Source organism: Giraffa tippelskirchi, chromosome 11, assembly GCF_054371585.1.
Source record: "Giraffa tippelskirchi isolate mGirTip1 chromosome 11, T2T-mGirTip1v1.2.pri, whole genome shotgun sequence".
NCBI classification, from domain to species: Eukaryota; Metazoa; Chordata; class Mammalia; order Artiodactyla; family Giraffidae; genus Giraffa; species Giraffa tippelskirchi.
The window spans coordinates 119,722,696-119,745,413 of NC_137285.1; the positions used below are offsets into that span (position 1 = coordinate 119,722,696).

At 35.6% G+C, this 22,718-nt stretch overlaps 2 protein-coding genes and 1 non-coding gene across 3 annotated transcripts in view; all 3 read right to left on the bottom strand.

Moving 5' to 3' along the window:
- The window catches only part of OR10A4 (olfactory receptor family 10 subfamily A member 4), a 44,693-nt gene that overhangs the window by 21,127 nt on the left and 848 nt on the right, over positions 1-22,718 (bottom strand). The gene's annotated exons all lie outside the window — the stretch shown is intronic.
- On the bottom strand, positions 14,649-14,752 carry LOC145528027 (U6 spliceosomal RNA). The gene has a single exon (XR_014070106.1). It is a non-coding gene; the product is annotated as a U6 spliceosomal RNA (small nuclear RNA).
- LOC145525255 (olfactory receptor 10A5-like) lies at positions 16,668-17,645 on the bottom strand. Its single transcript, XM_081538063.1, has one exon. It carries the CDS (start codon positions 17,634-17,636, stop codon positions 16,668-16,670), a length of 969 nt encoding a protein of 322 aa, XP_081394189.1. The 5' UTR covers positions 17,637-17,645.

The window sequence follows — 22,718 nt, forward strand, 5'->3', positions numbered from 1 at the left end:
AAAACGGATCAAAGTCAGTTCAAAAACAGTTCAAAAATTAAGTTCAATTTTTTAAAGGAGATCATTTTTTCTTAAAAAATTTTAAACATGGTATTTATTTTGGGTAAATGTGAAATATAAACATTCAAACACTATAGGTCCAAACAATAAGTGGATTTTACACTATGTATCAGAGATTCTTTGAACTAGCAACTTCATATCTACAATTTTAGATTGATTATCTGCAAATTTTATATACTAGGATGTTCCTCTCAGCTTTATTTACAATAGCGTAATTAAAACAAATATGATAAAGAACAATCTAACTATATAAAAATAGATTGTGAAATAAATTGTTACATATACATATCTATATTATGAATACTATGAATTAATTAAAATGTATCTTATAAGAAAATCAAATGACATGAGAAAATATTCAATAAGTTTTTGCTAAGTTGATAAAGTGTGCTACAAGATAGTATATTTAATATCAAACATTTATTTTAAATATAAAATTTATATATGTATTACATAATACATATAGAAAGCCTTCAGTTCTATTTCTTCATTAACATCTTAGTGGTACAATTCCAAGAGTTTTAAATTTCTTCTTCACATTTTATAGTTTTTACTGAAAATGTATTTTTTTTCATTTGAAGAACAAATACTTGAATATTATTAAGAACAAAACACTTATAACACAAAATAACCCATAAACAAAAGGGAAAACTTAATGACAAACTGGGAAAATATTTGTAATAATAGCAACAAATAATAAAAATTGTTTGGCTACCTAATATATAGCAAGCTATAGAAATCCCCTTTAAAATGACACAATCTCCTCAAAAGAAAAATACAAGACACAAAGATTTATTTCACCAAAAAGTTTCAATGGCCAATAAGCATATGAAAATTACTCTATTTTGCTAGTAATAAAGTTAAAAATTAAGATAGAAATTTAATTTCTTCATCAATTTGAAATATTGAAAAATATAATACTCAGTGCTAGTAAGGGTTGGTTAATAAGCAATATCTTATTCTGCTTGAGGCTGTGTAAATTAGCCTCAGTTTGTCACAAATTGTGTGAGGATCCTTATAATGTTCATACATTTTGATTCAAGAACTCCTCTGGTAGAAGAATTGGAGGCAATGATTTTACATGTCTGTCCAGTGCTGACCATTATAGTGATACTTTGAAAATGATCATTAATAGATAGGTGAATGAAAGGTTCACTTATAAAGCATGAATTTAAGGAAAATCATGCAATCATTTAAATAATTTTGAAGAACAATAAATAGTGTAATGCAATAATCACAGTATAATATTAATGAAAAAATAAGATGAAAAACTGCACATATATGCTGAATTTCTAATTTTGTAAATACATTTTTTGTATAAAAAGGCTGAAAGGTTATAATCAAAATTTTAATGTGATCTATTTCCAAGTGCTATGAAAAGGTGATTTCTTATTTCTATTTTCTGGATTACTAAATTTTCTACAATGAGCTACATTTGTTATATGATAGTAATAATAACATTAAAAATGAAAATGATGATCATAATGATGATGAAGCTGCAACATTTACTAAAAATGTAATAGATTTATGCTTTATGCTTTACACTCATTCTCTCATTTTCTTCTCACAACTGTGATTTAAATGCCATCATTATCCTCCCCATACTAGAGATGAATGCAGAATTTTAAGGCAGATACATAATTTTGTAGTTGAGAAACTTTGTACTTACATGGAAACTACATGGAAATGACAGAACCTGAACTTAAAACCATAATCAGAAAATTTTATAATAAAAACAGCACTTGGGTTTTCAACAAAGTATGTAAAATTAACCCAACCTAAACATTTAAGTGTCAGCCTTTGACACCAGAACTTCTGTAAACTACTGGGAAGAGATACAGCCTGACTTGTGGTGGGAGACACAGTAGAACTTGGCCCACAGCCAGGCCACAGTCTCCTTGTCAGTCATTCCAGAACTTCTGCAACAATAGAGGACAGTTAAGACTTGGAGGAGGTATATGTTTTGTCAAAACCTGCAGAGACTGAGATTTTTCTGACCCAGAAAGCTTTACCGGACAGAATTGGAAGTTAAACACACACACATACACACACACACAAAAATCCCTGGGTAATCTCAGTCTTCTCGCAGTCTCAGATCTCACTCATGCTATTAGAGGGGAGAAACTAAGGCCCAGAGAGAAGACCGATGACGTCTTCTCAGTGTGGAATAGGAATAGAATTAGATAATCCAACAAACCCTGCCAAACCTTGTCTAGTTGAGCACCCGAACCTTGAGAGGTGCCTGGGTTGATTCGACATTTGACAGGAACCTTACCTGTGCCCAATAGGAAGACCTGCCTTGTTCAGCTCTACCTGATACCTATGCTTCGTGCAGGCTCCTGAGAGTTTGGCGACCTCTGGCTCTGCTGTCAGAACCAGAAAAAGAATTAGGGAGGTCCTACTGCCTTTCTTGGATGAGGCATTAATGACTGGACCTGAAGCCAGAATCACTGCAGCCTTCTCTGTGTCAGGTGTGAGTGAGCAGTCTAGGGGGTTGGCCCTGCTCCCAGCCCTGATTTAGGCGATCTGTTCCCAGCTGTGCCTCTTTTGTCCTCAGGGCCACATGAAGGACTGGCACATGTATTTTCCCCCAGGTATTTCTGGGCTCAACTTAGCTTCTCTCCCTGCCCTTCCTCAAGGGTACCTGACCTTTTTGATTCCACTGTCCTTTGGGACCCTAAGGAATGTCAGATGCCAATAGAATGAAGTTCAAGAAAGGAAAACCATACTCTAGGAATGTGGTATTGTGTAGAGAAAAGCGCAAAAGTTTTGTTTTCTGAGTGACCTAAGTTTAATCCCAGACCTTTCTGTTTTGTTATGCTTAGCAATTTTAAAAGTTTACTTAAAAAATCAAGGTGAACAAGATCAATAACATCCATTACAAAATCTTCAGGACTTTGCTTGTCAATTTCTTGAAATGACCACTTAAAATAACAGATTCTGTTTTGTGGACAGTGTTTGGAGTTGGTTCTAATATCCTAACTTCTTCATATGTGTAAGACCAATGGACAAAGTAGAAGCTATGCTTTTGAATTTAAAAAACCAAGGTAGAGAACATGATACATTATACCATGTAAACTGCATATATTTTATATAAAGAAAATTTCAATATATATAATGAAATATATAAAATATATAAATGAAATTATTTATTAGAAAATTTCTGTAAGGATATAAAAAATGGATAATAGTTGCCTCTAGGCAATGAATTTGGGTAACAGAGGGAATTCTATTTTGGTTGTATATAATTTTATGTTGATTGAATTTTTATGTAAAACACTTTAAGTTTTAAAATAATTTTAGACTTAGAGTCAGAAATAATAATTATTTCTATACTCCATCCATTTTCTTCCATCCAGTTGTAAAATACCTTACCTGACCATGGTTCATTTGTCAGAACTAAAAAATTAACATTGGTAAAATACTATTAACTAAACTGCAGGCCTTAGCTGAATTCATTTTACTGACAAATGTCTGACCTCTGTACCAAGATTCATTCCAGAATACTATATTGTATTTAGTCATCATATATTCTCATTTTTTCCAATCTGTGATGTTTCCTCAGTATTCCCTTAATTTTCATTTTTGTATAGCAACTGGTAAGGTATTTTGCAGAATCACCCTCAATTATGGTTTGTCTGCTGTTTTTTCATGATTAGGCTCTTTTGGGGGAATGAGGTGGGGACTTTATCACAGGAGTAAAGCATTCTTCTCATCACATCACACCAGGGTGTGTATGATATATGAACATGACTTATTACTATTTCCTTTTCATGGTCTGTTGCACAAAAGTAAGTCACTAAGTCTAACCTACATGCAAGGAAGGGGAATTAATTTCAACCTCCAGGAGGAAGAAGTCTGGTGAATTTTTGTCATAAGCAAATTTTGTGGTTTTAGTGAAATGGAAAGATATCTAAAACAAAAGAAAGCTACCATTCTGAAGGGAAACCTCCTACACTGTTGGGAATGTAAGCTAGTGCAGTCACTAGGGAGAACTGTATTGAGGTTCCTTAAAGAACTGAAAATAGAGCTACCATATGATCCAGCAATCTCACTCTTGGGCAGATATCTGAAAAACACAAAAACTGTTTAAAAAAAATACGTGCATCCAAATATTTGTAGCACCACTAATTATAATAGCCAAGAAATAGAAGTAATCTAAGGGTCCATTGAAAGATGAATGGGTAAAGAGGATGCGGTATATATACAAAATGGAATATTACTCAGCCATAAAAAAGAATGAAATACTGCCACTTGCTGCAACATGAATGCATCTAGAGATTATCATACCAAGTGAAGTTAAGTCAGACAGAGAAAGACAAATATCATATGATATCACCTATATGTAGAATCTAAAAAAGTGATACAAATGAACTCATTTACAAAAGAGGAACAGACTCACTGATCTAGAAAATCAATTCATGGTTACCAAAAGTAATATGGGGGAAGGGATAAATTAGGAGTATGAGATTAACAAATACATGGTACTGTATATAAAATAAACAAGGACCTACTGTATAGCACAGGGAGCTATATTCAATATCTTGTAATAACCTATGTAATGAAAAAGAATATATATATGTATGTTGTTGTTTAGTCACTAAGTCATGTCCAACACTTTTGTGACCCCATGAACTATAGCTTGCCAGGCTCCCCTGTCCATGGGATTTCCCAGGCAAGAATACTGGAGTGGGTTGCCATTTCCTCCTCCAGGGGATCTTCCCGACCCAGGGATCAAATGTGCATCTTGTGCATTGGCAGACAGATTCTTTACCACTGAGTCACCAGGAAAGCCCATAAATATATACACATATATGTATACACATACACACATTATCCATCTATCTATCTATCAATATCTGATTCACTTTGCAGTACATCTGAAATTAACACAACATTGTAAATCAATTATACTTCAATTTTAAAAAGAGGAAACTACCATTCTAGTTTATCCCATTGGTTCCTAATATCAAGACCCGGAGAAAATTATTCCATGTCTTAATTTCTCTTATATAAAATGCTCAGTACCTGTTGTGAGAAGGAAATGAAACAAAGTACAGGAAATATGCCATGTGCTGGCAATAGGCATAAATGGTAAGGTTCCATTAATATACTGTTTGACCTGGGACTTGAAGGTTGTCATTAAGGAGAGGAAGGGACAGTTCGGTTGACTATATGATGACCAACTTCAACTACTATTATTTCTACCAACACTATTTCTGTAATTACTGACTTAGAATCTTTGTATATGCTAATTCTTTTGCTTTGTATATTTTTCCTTTTTGTTTTTAGCTGGTTAACTGCTACACAATCTTTTGATAGCACTTTAAATATCACTTCCTCAGTGAGGTCTTCTCTGATCCCAAAAGCAAATTAGGATTCCCTCCTTTTATTCTGTCTCCAGAGCAGTATGCTCTTTTCCTTCATAGTAATGATATCAAACTGTAATTATATATTTATTAGTGTAGTTCTTTCTTTATTATCTCTCCTCTCCTTCAGACTGTAATGTTGCTGAGGCAGGGGCTCTGTTTTGCACATCCCTGTAAATTGAGTACTTACCAATGAGTATAAAGATTGCAGAATTGGAAGCAATGAGAACACTGAGGAGACTCTCACGATATTACTTTAGAAATGAAAGCCTGCCAAGTGTTATATAATGGTGTGTAAAGACAGTGGCAATGAAAATGAGAATTAAGCCATGGTTTGAACAAGGAGAATTTTGCCAAGGAAGAATGAGCAGTATTAGGAGACTAGTTGAACACTTCTATGATAGCCTTTATTGAAATGTAGAATTAAAACATGGTACAGCACTCTGGGCTTCCCAGGTGGCTCAGTGGTAAAGAATCTGCCTATCAATGCAGGAGACACAGGAGACGTGGGTTTGATACCTGGGTCAGGAAGATCCCCTGGAAGAGGAAATGGCAACCCACTCAAGTATTCTTGCCTGGAAAATCCTATGGAGAGAGGAGCCTTGTGGGCTATATTCTATTGTGTTGCAAAGAGTCGAACACAACTAAGCATGCACATGTACACATGCACATAGCACTCTACATGGCACAGTCTTTTTAGCCTGTAGCTATTTGTGTATTTGTCTGTCTCACAGCCCCGAGAGGGCAGCACCTAGTTCACTGTTACACCAAGATTCAGTCTGTGGATATTCACTGATTAAGTGAAAATAAGTGTCAACAAATGATGAGGTCACAAAAAAGGGATAAGTAACAAGAAAATTCTTTTCAAGATTTGGAGGTTGTCTGGGAGCAGTGCTAGACATATGCTTTGATAGCTATGCAGACATGTCCTGGAGGCAGCTGTAAATACAGAACTCACATTTCAGTGAGAGATCAGGGCTAGGGAAACAATTTTGGAATTATACATTTATTTATTCAGTCAGTCCATACCTATTATAGTCCAGACACTGAACTAGGCCTCAGAAATACAAACATAAACTATTAACCGTTCTTACTGTGTCCTCCACACATGTGAAAAATAAAATTGCGATGTCTCTAATGCTTAATAGTGATGTATGCAAGATGCCACGTGTGTTCAAAGGAAAGTGAACTTACATTTGCTTAGAGAGAGAAGAAAACACTAGAGTTTATTCTTAAGTGATGTGGAAATATTAACTTGGTATGCAGAGTATGGAACCAGAGGTAGGAATTGTAGAGAGATGAGTAAAGCTGTAAAAATTTAGTAATACTAATAATGTCTACCTCTTGTTGAGGACAGTGTATCACACGTAGCTTTTTTTAGAGAAAAAACTTTATTAGTCCTTTCAATGATCCCAAAGAAATATTAATAGTTCACCATAGATTATATATGTCTTAAAGTATTTTTCTCCTATGATCCTTTTGAAGCCTCTTGGCCTTCTATGTTACATATCATTCTTTCCTTTTCCTTCTAACTTATTTATAATTTGCACCTTTATATTTTAGAGAATTTATACTATATTGAAAAGAACACGATATTTTAGATCATAGGGACCTGGATTCATACATAAGCTCTGACACTTATTGTTTGTTCTTTTGTCCTATTCTATACATCCTGATGATATCTCTGAGGTGTAAATGATGCTTTGTATACAAATAGGTAGTAGACAGTAACCGCATGTTAATTCCTTTCTTTACCCTGCTCTCTGGCAAAAGAAGGGAACCTAATAATTTACCTAAGTGATAATTAAAAGAAAACTAACTGAGAATTCTGCATAACTCATATCCTACTTTAAATTGCAAGAATACTAAAGGGTATAATGAACTGCAAAGTTCTACAAGTGGAAATGTTTGCCTACAGGGGGCCTCAGTTGTTGCCAAAGGATACCCAGCTTTAATGCTTTCATAGTAAGTTTACTTAATATCACTTTTATCTTTATATCAAGCCCCTGAGGTAAGTATTTCACTTCATCACAGAGGAGGAAACTGAGAAATAGAAACTTGCATGAGCTTACATAGTTAGTAAATTGCAGACACAGGATTTGAACCCAGGTTTTTTAGATTTTAAATTGTTAAGGGGAATAAAAAAGACTATGCTTAGAGAAACTAGAAATGTATGGTATAGGGGGAAAGAAAATAGTTTAGTATGGTTGGGGTATGATCAGAACTGAAATTGGACATCCTAAGAACAATTAGTTTCATTCTAAAAATGTTGGTGAATTTTAAGGATTCTAAGCATGATAATGACAGATCATCACATGTGTATTTACAAAGAACTATGGAGATGGTGAGAAGGATGAATTAGAAAGAGGTGTATATAGAAGTCTTCAGTATGACTGGAGGCTGGGAGACCAATTAGGAGACACTAGTAATAATCCTCATGGGAGATATAAGCCAACACCGAAGTTTTATCTCCACAGGAGTGTTTTGTTGAAATCCTGGCAATGATGGGATCTCTAAGAGTTAGCCCATAAGGAGGAGAAAAGAGTGCCAACAAATGAACTTCCAGGACAAGTGCAGTTTTAAAGGACTTGGAAAAGAACACAAAGAACCTGCAATTGGACATGATGGAGGAATAGCAAAGGAGTCCATGATTATGGAAGGGAAGATGATAAAACTTCAAAAGCAAAATTCCTTTTACACAAGCATTGAAGAAAACCTGAAGAGCATTTGATTTCCTCAACAGTCTCTCTAGACTGAGAGCTGGTCTGAGCCTGGAATCCCTGGGGTCTGTTTTAATTCCTCTCACCTCTGTCCCTGGTCCCTCCAGACCTCTATCTGCAGAATCACAGTCACTGAGAGCTGCAAGGGATGGATCCTGGACACCCAAGAGTAAAGGCATGGAATCTCTGCTAAAGGGAGTTAGTTCTCTCTTCCTATCCTCAGCTCTACTTAGGCTGAGCTTTGTTCTCACTGTTCTGTCTTCAGTCTCTTCCACCCCTGGGGCTGCAGACTAACCAGCCTATTAATGAGCAGTCACAGTCTGTGACCTCATTAAAAAGTTGTTAATAAGACATGCTGCTCTTCAGGGAGCACAGCTGAAGGAGGCTCCCAGTGGCTTCTCCTGGGGCCTGGAGCGAAAGCTTGGGTGAACAGACAGGATCAGATCTGGGGAAAAGGTAATGAACTCAGGCTGCAGATTCACACCTAATGAAATCCTGCTAGAAAGCAGGCCAGTTTTGAAGCTCAAGTCCCTGCTGACCTGCAGAGTGGGTGAGATCCAGAACAGCAGTGATTTTCTCTGAGCTCTCAGCTCTGCTTACTGCCTGCTTTGCTCACCCACTATGATGGAGGACTTCAAATTCTGAGATTAAGAGGTGGTTTTCCCTTGCACTGAATTTTGGTTTCATGATCTCTCCACTGACCAGTTACAAAGGTCTTTTGACTGATGTCTATCTTATAGACTGTGTTCTTTGCCACTCATTCTCCATACCACTACCAAAGTAATTTTTCCAAAATACACACTTGACAGCTTCTTCATACTAAAAACTCTCTTAATTAATACATCCAGTTCACAAAACAGTGTTCAAACACCTTGGCATAGAAGGCCTTTCAAGACTGGACTCCTCCAGACCTCACTGTACTTATTGCTGTTTAGTTTTCCCTTCCAAATAATTTTTGCTATTCTCATCATCATCAACATCACCACCACTGTCATGAGCATCTTCATAATGCTTAACTTTTCTATACAGAAATTACTATGTGCTCAGCCTTGTTTTTTAGTAATTTACGTTTATTCACTCATTTAATTCTCTCAACCAAAATGTGGAATAGGTTTTATGATTATCTTCACTTCACAGAAGAGGAAATACAGTCACAGAGGTGCTAAATAACTTGCCCAATATGACAGTTATCAAGTGACAGAAGCAGGATAAAACCCAAGCATTTTAGTTTCTGGTTCATGTTCTTTCCCAGGTGTTGGCAAACTATACAGGTCAAATTTCAACCCTCATGGGTCTTATATAGTTCATGAGTTAAGAATGGTTTTTACTTGTTTTTAAAATGGTTAATAAATTAAAAAAATAATATTCCTTGACACATAAAAAGTATATAGAATCCAGGCCACCTGATGCGAAGACCTGACTCATTTGAAAAGACCCTGATGCTGGGAAAGATTGAAGGCAGGAGGAAAAGGGGACAACAGAGGATGAGATGATTGGATGGCATCACCGACTTGATTGATGGACATGAGTTTGAGCAAGCTCTGGGAGTTGGTGAAGAACAGGGAAGCCGGGAGTGCTGCAGTCCGCTGGGTCGCAAAGAGTCGGACACGACCGAGCAACTGAACTGAACTGAACTGAATGTATTTTACTGTTTTTTCTTTGTTTGCTTGTGCTTTCAGTGTCATATCTAAGAATCCATTTCCAAATCTAAGATCATGAAGATTTACGTTTGTGCTGTCTTTTAAGAATTCTGTAGTTAAGTCATCGATTTATTTTGAGTTAATTTTTGTATATGATGTGAAGTAAGAATCTCTGTCATCTGGGATTCTGATAGGGATTGTGTTGAATCTGTAGATGAATCTGAAGCACATTGCTATCTTAATGATGTTAAGTTTTTTTGATTCATGAACCTTGGATACTTTTACATTCGTTTAGATCTTCTTTAATTTCCTTCAACGTTTTACAACTTTCAGAGTATAAGTTTTGTACTTCTGTTACATTTATTCCTGTATGTTTTATTCTTTCTTATGCAATTGCAAACAGAAATTCTAAATTTTATTTTTCAGGTTGTTCACTGCAAGTGTGTAAAAATACAATTATGTGTATTCATCATGTATTCTGCAAAAAAAAAAGTATACAAAATCCAAATTCTAGTACCTAGAAGTAAAGTTTTATTGGAACACAGCCATGCTCATTTACATATCATAGTTACTTCATGCTATAACATCAAAACTGAATGGTTGTTTGAAGTTTATACGTTAGTGGTACTTTCATCTTCTGCTTGGGCATTAAAAATCGTGGGGATGCACAAGAACAAAGTTGTAAATATTTGAAGTAATATATTAACTTATTGCGGTAATCATTTTGAAATGTGTACATGTATTAAATTATTATGCTGTACACCTTAAACTTATAAAATGCTATATGTCAATTATATCTCAGTAAAATTGGAAAAAAATTTCCAGGAGCTAGGAGGTGAACATAGGAGGGAAATGGTCACAGCTTAATTGGTCAGTTCTTTTTGTAGCTGTTTTCAAGTTATAAGAGTATGTTCATAACCCTGTTTGCTGCTAAGAGTGAATTACTCTTGCAAAAAATAAATATTACAAGTTTAAAAGAAAAGCACAGTGATGAGGTTATTGCTTGACATCTTGAGTGCCATGTGTATTTCTGTACTGTAACATTTATTTTGTTACCAGTGCATAGACATCAAGTTAGAATTAGAAAAAAAGTTATATCAAATGTCACATTTTAAAGAACAGAGGAGTGTAGAATATTCTGACATCAAATTAGATGGTAAATCATTGTGTTTATAATGTAATGATATTCAAGCTTTGCCAAGCATAGACAATATATGTAGACATTGCTACACTAAGTACTCACTGGAATATTTCCAACTTACAGAAAGCAACAGTCAGAGAAATTTGAAAACTCCATGGAATATCTTGTTATGGCATAATGTCTTTACAAAAAAGAAAAAATTAAAGTGGGGCTGCAAGCAAAGCTTCCAAGTGGCTCATTTGTTAGCCAAATAAGGAAAGCCTTTTACCAATGATGATTTGATTAAATTATGTTTGACTGGAACAACCAAAACAAATGTGTCGAGAGAAAATAAACTTGCTTAAAACAATTATCATTTTGGTGAGAACTGATCCTTGAGGAATTGAAGACCTTGGGAGCAGTATCAGTACCAGTCAATTAAAAAGTAAAGCAAGGGTTTATGTGTGGGTTTCTGTGGCTTTTGATGAATTCACTGATGTTACTGGGACTGCTCATTTGTTGTTATTTATTCAGAGTTAATAATGAATTTAAACTGACTGAAGAATTAACATTCTCCCCCATTCTTCTTTTATTTTTTAAAATTTTTTATTTTTTAATTGAAGGATAATTGCTTTACAAAATTTTGTTGTTTTCTGTCAAACCTCAACATGAACAAGCCATAGGTATACATATATGAACCTCTCTCCCATCTCTCTCTCCATCCCCCCACTCTAGGTTGATACAGTGCCCTTGTTTGAGTTTCCTGAGCCATGCAGCAAACTCCCATTGGCTATCTATTCTACACATGGTAATATAAGCTTCCATGTTACTCTTTCCATGCATCTCACCCTCTCTTCCCCTCTCTCCATGTCCATGTCTGTTCTCTATGTCTGTTTCTCCATTGCTTCCCTGTAAATAAATTCTTCAGTACCATTTTTCTAGATTCCGTATATATACATTAGAATATGATATTTCTCTTTCTCTTTCTGACTTACTTCACTCTGTATAATAGGCTCTAAGTTCATCCACTTCATTAGAACTGACTCAAATGCGTTCCTTTTTATGGCTGAATAATATTCCATTGTGTATATGTACCACAATTTTTTATCCATTCATCTGTCGATGGACATATAGGTTGCTTCCATGTTCTAGCTATTGTAAATAGTGCTGCAATGAACAATGGGATACATGTGCCTTTTTGAATTTTGGTTTCTTCACGGTATATGCCTAGGAGTAGGATTGCTGGGTCATATGGTGGTTTTATTTCTAGTTTTTTAAGGAATCTCCAACCGTCTTCCTTAGTGACTGTATCAACTTACATTCCTACCAACAGTGCAAGAGCTTTCCCTTTTCTCCACACCCTTTCCAGCATTTATTGTTTGTAGACTTTTTGATGATGGCCATTCTGACTGGTGTGAGGTGATACCTCATTGTAGTTTTGATTTGCATTTCTCTAATAATGAGCAATGTTGAGCATCTTTTCACATGCTTCTTAGCCATCTGTATGTCTTCTTTGGAGAAATGTCTGTTTAGGTCTTTTTCCCACTTTTTGATTGGATTGTTTGTTTTTCTGGTATTGAATTGTATGAACTGCTTGTATATTTTGGAAATTAATCATTTGTCAGTTGTTTCATTTGCTATTATTTTCTCCCATTCTGAGGGTTGTCTTTTCACCTTGCTTATAGTTTCCTTTGCTGTGCAAAAGCTTTTAAGTTTAATCAGATCCCACTTGTATACTTTTGTTTTTATTTCCATTACTGTAAGAGGTGGGTCCTAAAGGATATTGCTTTGATTTATGTCATCGAGTGTTCTGCCTATGCTTTCCTCTATGAGTTTTATAGTTTCTGGTCTTATATTTAGTTCTTTAATCCATTTTGAGTTTATCTTTGTGTATGGTGTTAGGAAGTGTTCTAATTTCATTCTTTTACATGTAGCTGTCTAGTTTTCCCAGCGCCATTTATTGAAGAGGCTTTCTTTGCCCCATTGTATATTATTGCTTCCTTTGTCAAAAATAAGGTATCCATAGGTGCATGGGTTTATTTTGGGGCTTTCTATCTTGTTCCATTGGTCTATATCTCTGTTTTTGTGCTAGTACCATACTGTCTTGATGACTGTAGCTTTGTAGTATAATCTGAAGTCAGGAAGGGTGATTCCTCCAGCTCCATTCTTTTTTCTCAAGACTGCTCTGGCTATTCAGGGTCTTTTGTGTTTCTATATGAATTGTGGAATTTTTTGTTCTAGTTCTGTGAAAAATGCCATTGGTAATTTGATAGGGATCACACTGAATCTGTAGATTGCATTTGGTAGTATAGTCTTTTTCACAATATTGATTCTTCCTACTCAGGAACATGGAATATCTCTCCATCTGTTTATGTCATCTTTGATTTCTTTCATTAGTGTCTTAAAATTTTCTGTGTACAGTTCTTTTGTCTTCTTAGGTAAGTTTATTCCTAAATATTTAATTCTTTTTGTTGCAGTGGTACATGGGATTGATGCCTTAATTTCTCTTTCTGAGTTTTCATTGTTCAGTTCAGTTCAGTCGCTCAGTCGTGTCCGACTCTTTGTGACCCCATGAATTGCAGCACTCCAGGCCTCTCTGTCCATCAGCAACTCCCAGAGTCTACCCAAACCCATGTTCATCGAGTCGGTGATGCCATCCAACCATCTCATCCTCTGTCATCCCCTTCTCCTCCCGCCCCCAATCCTACCCAGCATTAGGGTCTTTTCCAATGAGTCAACCCTTCGCATGAGGTGCCCAAAGTATTGGAGTTTCAGCTTTAACATCAGGCCTTCCAATGAACACCCAGGATTGATCTCTTTTAGGATGGATTGATTGGATCTCCTTGTAGTCCAAGGGACTCTCAAGAGTCTTCTCCAACACCACAGTTCAAAAGCATCAATTCTGCGGCACTCAGCTTTCTTCACCGTCCAACTCTCACATCCATACATGACCACTGGAAAAACCATAGCCTTGAATAGACGGACTTTTGTTGGCAAAGTAATGTCTCTGCTTTTAAATATGCTATCTAGGTTGGTCATAACCTTCCTTCCAAGGAGTAAGCGTCTTTTAATTTCATTGTTAGTATATAGAAATGCAAGTGATTTCTGTGTATTGATTTTGTATCCTGCAACTTTGCTAAATTCACTGATTAGCTTTAGTAATTTTATGATACTATCTTTAGGGTTTTCTATGTACAGTATAGTATCATCTGCAAACAGTGAGAGCTTTACTTCTTTTCTGATCTGAATTCCTTTTATTTGCTGTAGCTAGAACTTCCAGAACTATGTTGAATAATAGTGGTGAAACTGGACACCCTTGTTCCTGATCTTAGGGGGAATGCTTTCACTTTTTCTCCATTGAGAATAATGTTTGCTGTAGGCTTATTATATATGGCTTTTACTATATTGAGGTAGGTTCCTTCTATGCCGATTTTTGAAGAGTTTTAATCATAAATGAGTGCTGAATTTTGTTAAAGGCTTTTTCTGCTTCTATTGAGATAATCATATGGTTTTTATCTTCCAGTTTGTTAATATGGTGTATCACATTGATTTATTTGCATGTATTGAAGAATCCTTGCATTCCTAGAATAAACCCAACTTGATCATAGTGTATGAGCTTTTTGATGTGCTGCTGAATTCTGTTTGCTAAAATTTTGTTGAGGATTTTTGCACCTATGTTCATCAGTGATATTGGCCCATAGTTTTCTTTTGTGTGTGTGTGTTGTCTTTGTCTGGTTTTAAAAATATGAAATGCTTCACGAATTTTCATGTTATCCTTGTGCAGTGGCCATGCTAATCTCTGTATCATTCTAATATTATTATATGTGCTGCCAAAGTGAGAACCCATTCTTATTTTTTAAAGTTTTCTTTTACTTTGGATCTGAGTTAATTACTTGCTTAATTAGCTATTCAGTGGTGGCAGTGGTTTAGTCGCTAAGTCATGTCTGACTCTTGTGACCCCATGGACTGTAGCCCGCAGGGCATGGTACTAAAAAAAAAAGAACTGAGATTCAAGGCATCTGAATTTTGTTTAAACATATGTAATAAAATATCTTTGAACCTTGCTTTCCTTAGCTATAAAATTAGGGACTCAGATAAGGTACTTGCTAACAGTAAATACCTCTATTTGGATATACAATATGCTTAGTGCTATCATAAATGCTTTATATGTAATATTTACTCTTAAAAACACACCTATCATATAGACGCTATTGTTATATGCATCATTTTACGGATGGGGAAAGAGGCATAAAGAATTTGATTCACTTTCCCATGGTCACCCTCCTAGTAAATGACAGAATATGATATGAACTGAGGCAAGGCCCCTTTATGTAAAGTAATATTCCCTTATTTTAGCAATTTATGGTTTTTCTTTTATAATTTCTATTCTTGATTAAATTATAAAGTTCTGAAGGCAGTAATTATGTTTTACGGTCTTTTGTATTTTCACATCAACAAACACAAATTTTTTAAATTGAAAAGCACTAGGCAAAACATAGGGGATTCCCTGAGGGTTCAGACAGTAAAGTATCTGTCTGCAATCCAGGAGACCTGGGTTTGATCCCTGGGTTGTGAAGATCCCATGGACAAGGGAATGGCTATCCACTCCAGTATTCTTGCCTAGAGAATCCCATGGGCAGAGGAGCCTGGCAAGCTACAGTCCATGGGGTTGCAAAGAGTTGGACAAGACTGAACAAATAACACTTTCACTTTTCAGGCAAAACATAACAGTTGTTAATAAGGCCTATATTGGAGTAGGTAGGATCCATTATAAGCCTTGAAGAAAAAAGCATCATGACTGAAATTATGTTTGTGAAAATTTGAAATTACTTCAACAATGCCTACAAACTTGGAAAAGAACTCAGAGAGAAAATTGGAAATTCTAATCATTCTGCCTGGGAAAAATAGCCTGAAAAGAGTTGGTTAAGGATATTGGGGTTATAAAGGAATAGTCATTGGAAGGACTGATACTGAAGCTGAAACTCCAATACTTTTGCCACCTGATGCAAAGAACTGACTCAGGAAAAGACCCTGATGCTAGGAAAGATTGAAGGTTGGAGGAGAAGGAGACAACAGCGGATAAGATGGTTGGATGGCATCACTGACTCAATGGACATGAGTTTGAGAAAGGTCCAGGAGTTGGTGATGGACAGGGAAGCCTGGTGTGCTGCAGTCCATGGGGTCGCAAAGAGTCAGACACGACTGAGTGACTTAACTGAACTGAAAGGCATAGTTACAGGGACCAGTGATACACTTTTCTCGGTCCATGCTAAATACCAACAAATTTAGGAGCCCATACTGCCTTAGGGGCATGCAAAATGAAGTGAATGAATGAGAAGTATTTTGTACTTAAGGGATTATAGACTTTTTTTTCCTATTAAATGGAGTTAGATTTGTCTTAAACACAATAAATGCCAAGAGAACTTCCTGTCTGCAAGTTTACATTTCAAACAGTTTCATACTGTTCCCAAAGTAAGTCACTTAGGCGCAAATTTACAGAGTAAACACGCCATGTATTTTACTCTGGAATGTATTGGCCACAGAAATGTCAAATGAGAAAAAAAATTAGTGCATAACAAGCAAGCAGAGGAATTTGATAGGTGTGATGATAGGACTAATCTATTTCTATATTGCTTTCTCTTCACTGTGCTTTTCAACAGCCCTTTCAATAGCTGGTTTTTGGCCGAGTGGAGACGTGAATAGATGCGGAGAGGAATCTCAAATATGGAACTGATTGTTCCTCATTTAATAAATTTAGTTATACCTCAAAATGTCTACAGAATGCAGTTCTGATGCCCATAGCCTTGTGGAAGGTCCGACCAAGGGCATTCTTCACCTCATTATTTCTCAAGCTGTAGATGATGGGGTTCAACATGGGAGTTACAATAGCGTAGGACAGTGATAGCACTTTTTTGCTCTCAGGAGAATTATTGGACTTAGGCCGAAGGTAGGTGAGGCTTAAAGATACATAGAAAAGGGAGACAACTAGGAGGTGGGATGAGCAGGTAGAGAAGGCTTTATGCTTCCCCTTAGCTGATGGAATCTTCAGGATGGCAGCAGCAATGCGAGTGTAGGAACATAGGATCAGCAAGCAGGGTATCATGACAACCAGAATGGTTCCAATGATGGCATAGATCTCAAACAGTGCTGTGTCTGCACAGACCAGCCTCAGCACAGGTGGGCTGTCACAGAAGAAGTGGTTCACCTTGCTGATGCCACAGAATGGAAAGCTGAAGAGCCATGTGGTCTGCACAGTAGCCATGGGAATGCCTGGAAACCAGGAGACAGCTGCCAGTTTGGCACGTGTCCTTGGATTCATGATGACCGGGTAGTGCAAGGGACTGCAGACGGCTACATAGCGGTCATAGGCCATGGTGGCCAGGAGGAAGCACTCAGAAACCCCAAAGAAGAAGAAGAAATACATCTGAGTGGCACAGCCAAGAAAGGAGATGGTTGTGTCCTGAGCAATCAGGGTCCCCAGCATCTTGGGCACAATGACTAGGTTGAAGCCAATCTCTAAGAAGGACAAGTTCCTGAGGAAGAAGTACATGGGGCTGTGCAGCATGGGGTCAGCCAAGGTAACCAGAATGATGAGGCTGTTTCCCAGCAGAGTGACCAGGTAGATGAATAGAAATGTCAGGAAGAGTAATGACTGTATTTCAGTAGGTAAGGAAGAGAAACTCATGAGGATAAACTCATTAACTCTTGTCCAGTTTCCTTCAGCCATTGATATAGGAATGAACCCCCAGCTGTGGTCATGGAGAGAAACTCTTGATTGGAAGAGTCAGATTCTAGATTTGTTGTTGGGATTCCTTTTAGTGTCAGGGAAAGCACAATCAGGATCTCAGTTGTAAGAGAAAAGGTCTTGTGTTATTTGAGAATAAAGACACAAGGAAGAAAGACCAGAGCCTGGGTTCTGAAATGGGCAATGTCTCATCTTTCCCCAGTGTTACTCTTTATAATTCATTTCCCACTTTGTTACCTTATTTGCTAAAACAATTTGGATCATATCCACACACACTCATTTTCTGATGCACACTTAATACCCTCATAGTGTGGTTAAGTGAGAGGGGTCCTGAGGCAATTGGGTGGAGTCAGATGGAGAAACAGTAGAAAATTTCTATTTATACCTATTATGTCTCCCCTTTCTTCAAAGATTCATGGTTTTTGATTTCTCCACCTATTGCTAAAGATAATGCTAACTTAAAAAAAAAAAAAACATTTCTTTGTTTATTCATTTATTTGGCTGTGTTGAGTCTTATTTTCAGCATGAGGGTAGTTCCCTGATCAGGGATCTAACTTGGCCGCCTGCATTGGGAGGGCAGATTCTTAGCCACTGGACCACCAGGGAAGTCCCAGTAATTACTTTTTTGTACATAGTTAAGGACTGTAATCCTAAAACAACTTGAGAGGGAATATAAATAGAAAAATTCAACTGTTTTATCATGTTTTGTTTTGAAGTGACTCAAAGTAGTAGAAAAAGTGGCAAAGAGATACAAAGAAAGAATGTAGCAGTTTTAATGCAAGTTTTCCCCCTTTTCAATGTACAAACAGTAGAGTACTTCATGTCATATAATGCTTATTCTTTCTTGTCTAATCAGATTATGAGGTGACCACCTTAGGATATTTCTTCTCAGTCCAGCAAAGTTATAATTGACAATTGATTGTCAGGACACAGAATATCCACCGGCTTTCAAAATTAAAATCTGAGAGGAGTAGTTTAGTATACCTAAGTAAATAGTGAGTGTGTCCCAAGAGTTCCAACTACTTCTCTTTCTAGACTGGACAAATGAAAAAAAGAAAAAGAAACAGATTCTCACAAAAATTCTGCAAAAATTATGAGGAACATTAGAGTCAACGTGCAAAGAAAAACTGTTTTGAGTAAATAACCTGGTTTATATGAATAAGAGATAGAGCCTTAAATGATATGAAAAAATCCAGTATATATTCTACTTCTTTTGAGGTACTGGTGAAATGATGACTGATTGCTTCCTTTAAGTTTAGAATCTAATGAAGGAGATATTCAAATAATCAATTATATTAAATCACAATGAAGGGCATGATACAGGAAATACATAGTACCTTGGGTGGGGTGTATGAGAAATAGGGGTACCTACTGCAGTCTATGAAAGCTTTTCCAGGCTAAAAGACAGGTAAAACATCTAGGGTGCTGTAGGAAATGATGAAGTTTAATCAAGAATAAATGACTAGGAAAAATATCAAAATAACTAAGCTAACACTTGAACTGAAAGTATTCCTCAGCATACAACAAAATAAATGGAAATGTACTCATACCAGTATGTCCTTATCTTTGTGCTATTCTTCTTTTAAATTTGAGGATAGGGAAATTTTTCATTAACCATTCAGATAGAAAACTAATAAAAATGGAAAAGTAAAATCACAAAAGCCACAACAAAAAGACCTTTTCCGCTACACACAAAAACACAAATCAAAAAGCTAAATCTAAGTGGATTAAGATTTAAATGTAAGGCCTGAAACTGTAAGAGTAGAATATTGACATCCAGGGAACTGAGGGAAGAAAAAAGAGGAGTTTCTATGTAAAAGGTATAAAGTTTCAGTTTTGTCAGATGAATTAAGTTTAGACATCTAATGTGCCTATAGTTAACAAATTATATACAAATTAGTTGTATTGTATACAACAAATTGTATAACTAAAATGTTTTAAAAAGTTCTCATGTTAAGTGTTCTCACCACAATAAAAAATTTCTTAAAAAAACGACATTGGGCAAAGAAAAAAATCATGCAAAGGGTTGAAATCAAAATGGCTATAAAGCATGGGAAGATGTTCAAAGTTACTAAAAAGTAAGTACAAATTAAAAGTAAGATTAAACAATTGCAGTACTCAGTTATGTTAAAAGTTAAGGGAAATAAACATGATAGGTAAGAAATGACAAATAAATCTCCCAATATAAATCAAAGACACTTTGAACTAACAATATCTTACCTGCAATTTTAGACTAAGTTTGGGTGAAAATTGTGTTTACCTAAATGTTTTTCTCAACCTTATTTATGATAGTGTAGTTGCAAACAAATGAACCAAAAGAACAAAAACAGCAAGTTGGTTAAATAAATTGTTATATCTCTGCTATGAATTTCTAAGCTGAAATTTAGAATTGTGTTATAAAAGAATATTTAATAACATGGAGGCATATAAGTGAATGGAGTATGTTACAGAATAATATGTTTAGTGTGAAGATACTTATTTTAAAATATAAATTACGTCCATAAATGTGTGCTCTGTGTATATGTGCTCAGTCGTGTCTGACTCTTTGCAACCCTTTGGACTTAACCTGCTAGGCTCCTCTGTCCATGTGCTTTTTCAGGTAAGAATACTGGAGTGGGTTATCAATTCCTTCTCCAGGTGATCTTTCCAACCAGGAATTGAACCCACATCTGTGTCTCCTGGATTGCAGGCAGATTCTTTAGAGCCATCAGGGAAGTCCATATCCATAAACAGAAAAACTCAATTGCCCACATTTAAATGTTAAAATATTAATGTAGTGGTTATAAGTGTTTTAACTTTTTTCTCTTTGTTTCATATATCTATATTATTTATCTTGATATTGTAATCTTGGTATTTGAATAAACACAAATATTATAATGAAATATTCATGCTACCCAAAACAACACTTAACATTTTAAAATACGATGATAAATTTGAAATTTTATCTGTAGTAACAGATAAAACAAATTATCATTATTTAAAAAATTATTATTATTCAACAAATGATAAAAACTGTCTATTGGTCTGTAGAAGGGTCACAAGAGCATTAAAGAAAACCGTTATCAATAAAAGCAAAATTAAATGGGACCTATTAAACATTAAATCCCTTATAAAATGAAAGAAACCACCAAAAAAACAAAAAGATAACACATAGAATGGAAGAAAATACCTGCAAATGTTATTAGGACCAACAAGGGGTTAACATCCAAAATACATAAACAGCTTGTACAATTCAATATCAAAAAAATCAAACAACCCAATCAAAAACTGGGCAGAAGACCTGAATAGACTTTTTTTTTTCCCAAAAATGTACAGATGGCTAATGGGCATGTGAAAAGATGTTCAACATGGCTAATAATTGGGGTGATTCCCTGATAGTTCAGTTGGTAAAGAATCCACCTGCAATGCAGGAGACCCTGGTTCAATTCCTGAGTTGGGAAGATCTGCTGGAGAAGAGATAGACTACTCACTCCAGTATTCTTGGGCTATAATCAGATAAATGCAAATCAAAACCATAGTGTGATATCACCTCACTCCTGTCAGAATAGCTATCACCAAAGAGTCTACAAATGACAATAATTTGCTGGCAAGAATGTGGAGAAAAGGGAACCCTTGTACCCTGTTGGTGGGAATGTAAATTGGTGCAGCCACTATGGAGGACGGAGGTTCCTCAAAAACTAAAAAGAGAACTACCATATGACCCAGCAATCCCACCGCTGAGTATATATCCTAAGAATATGAAAACATTGATTCAAAAGTATTTGTGTGCATATATATATATGTATACACACACACACATATATAATGGACTATATTGCTCAATCATGAAAAGAATGAAATACTGCTATTTGAAACCATGTGCATGGACCTAGAAAACATAATGATTAGTGATATGTCAGAGAAGGACTATTATTGTATGATATCACTATATAAGGAATCTAAAAAAATAAAACAAACTAGTGAATATAACAAAAAAGAAACAACCTCACAGATAGAGAAAACAAACTAGTGGTTACTAAAGGAGAGGGGGAAGAAGGAGGGGCAAACTAAGGGTATGAGATTAAGAGATACAAAATTACTATGTATAAAATAGGTAAGAAACAAGGATATATTATATAGTACTAAGAATTATAGCCATTAGCTTGTAATGACTTTGAATGGAATATAATCTCTGAAAGTATAGATTATATATATGGAATTTAAAGACGGTAAGGATGACCCTATATGCAAGACAGCAAAAGAGACACAGATGTAAAGAACAGACTTTTGGACTATGTGGTAGAAGGCAAGGGTGGGATGATGTGGGAGAATGGCATTGAAACATGTATATTACCATATGTAAAACAGAATGACCAGTGCAGGTTCCATGCACAAAGCAGGGCACTCAAAGCTGGTGCTCTGGGACAACTCGGAGGGATGGCAGGGAGGGAGGTGGGAGCGGGGTTCGGGATGGTGGAACACATGTACACCCATGGCTGATTCATGTTGATGTGTGGCAAAAACCACCACAATATTGTAAAGTAATTCGCTTCCAATTAAAATAAATAAGTAAATTTTAAAAAGTAAAATAAAAATTGTAAAAATAAAAAATTACTATGTATAAAATAGGATATATTATATAGTACTGAGAGTTATTAGTTTGTAATGACTTTGAATGGAATATAATCTATAAAAGTACTAAATAAATCACTATGCTGTACATCTGAAACTAATAAAACCTTTTAAATCAACTATACTTCAATTAAAAATGATCCCTCTCCCTTAAAAACATAGGGAATGAAGATTCAATTCACCAAAAATATCAATAAGAAATGAACATGTAAAATTACTCTATTTTCCCAGTATTAAAAATAAATACAAATTAGACAAATCAATAAATAACACTAGAATTCAATTTTGCTCATCAAACTTGGAAAAGTAAAAATAATCATAACGCTCAGTGCTAATAAGGGAGGTGGTATGGTAGAAAATATCTTTGATTTTGGTGTGAAAAATAGTATAATTTTTCTGAAAAGCAATTTAGAAAATTTAAATGAAATCTCTTAAAGTGTTCATACATTTTGT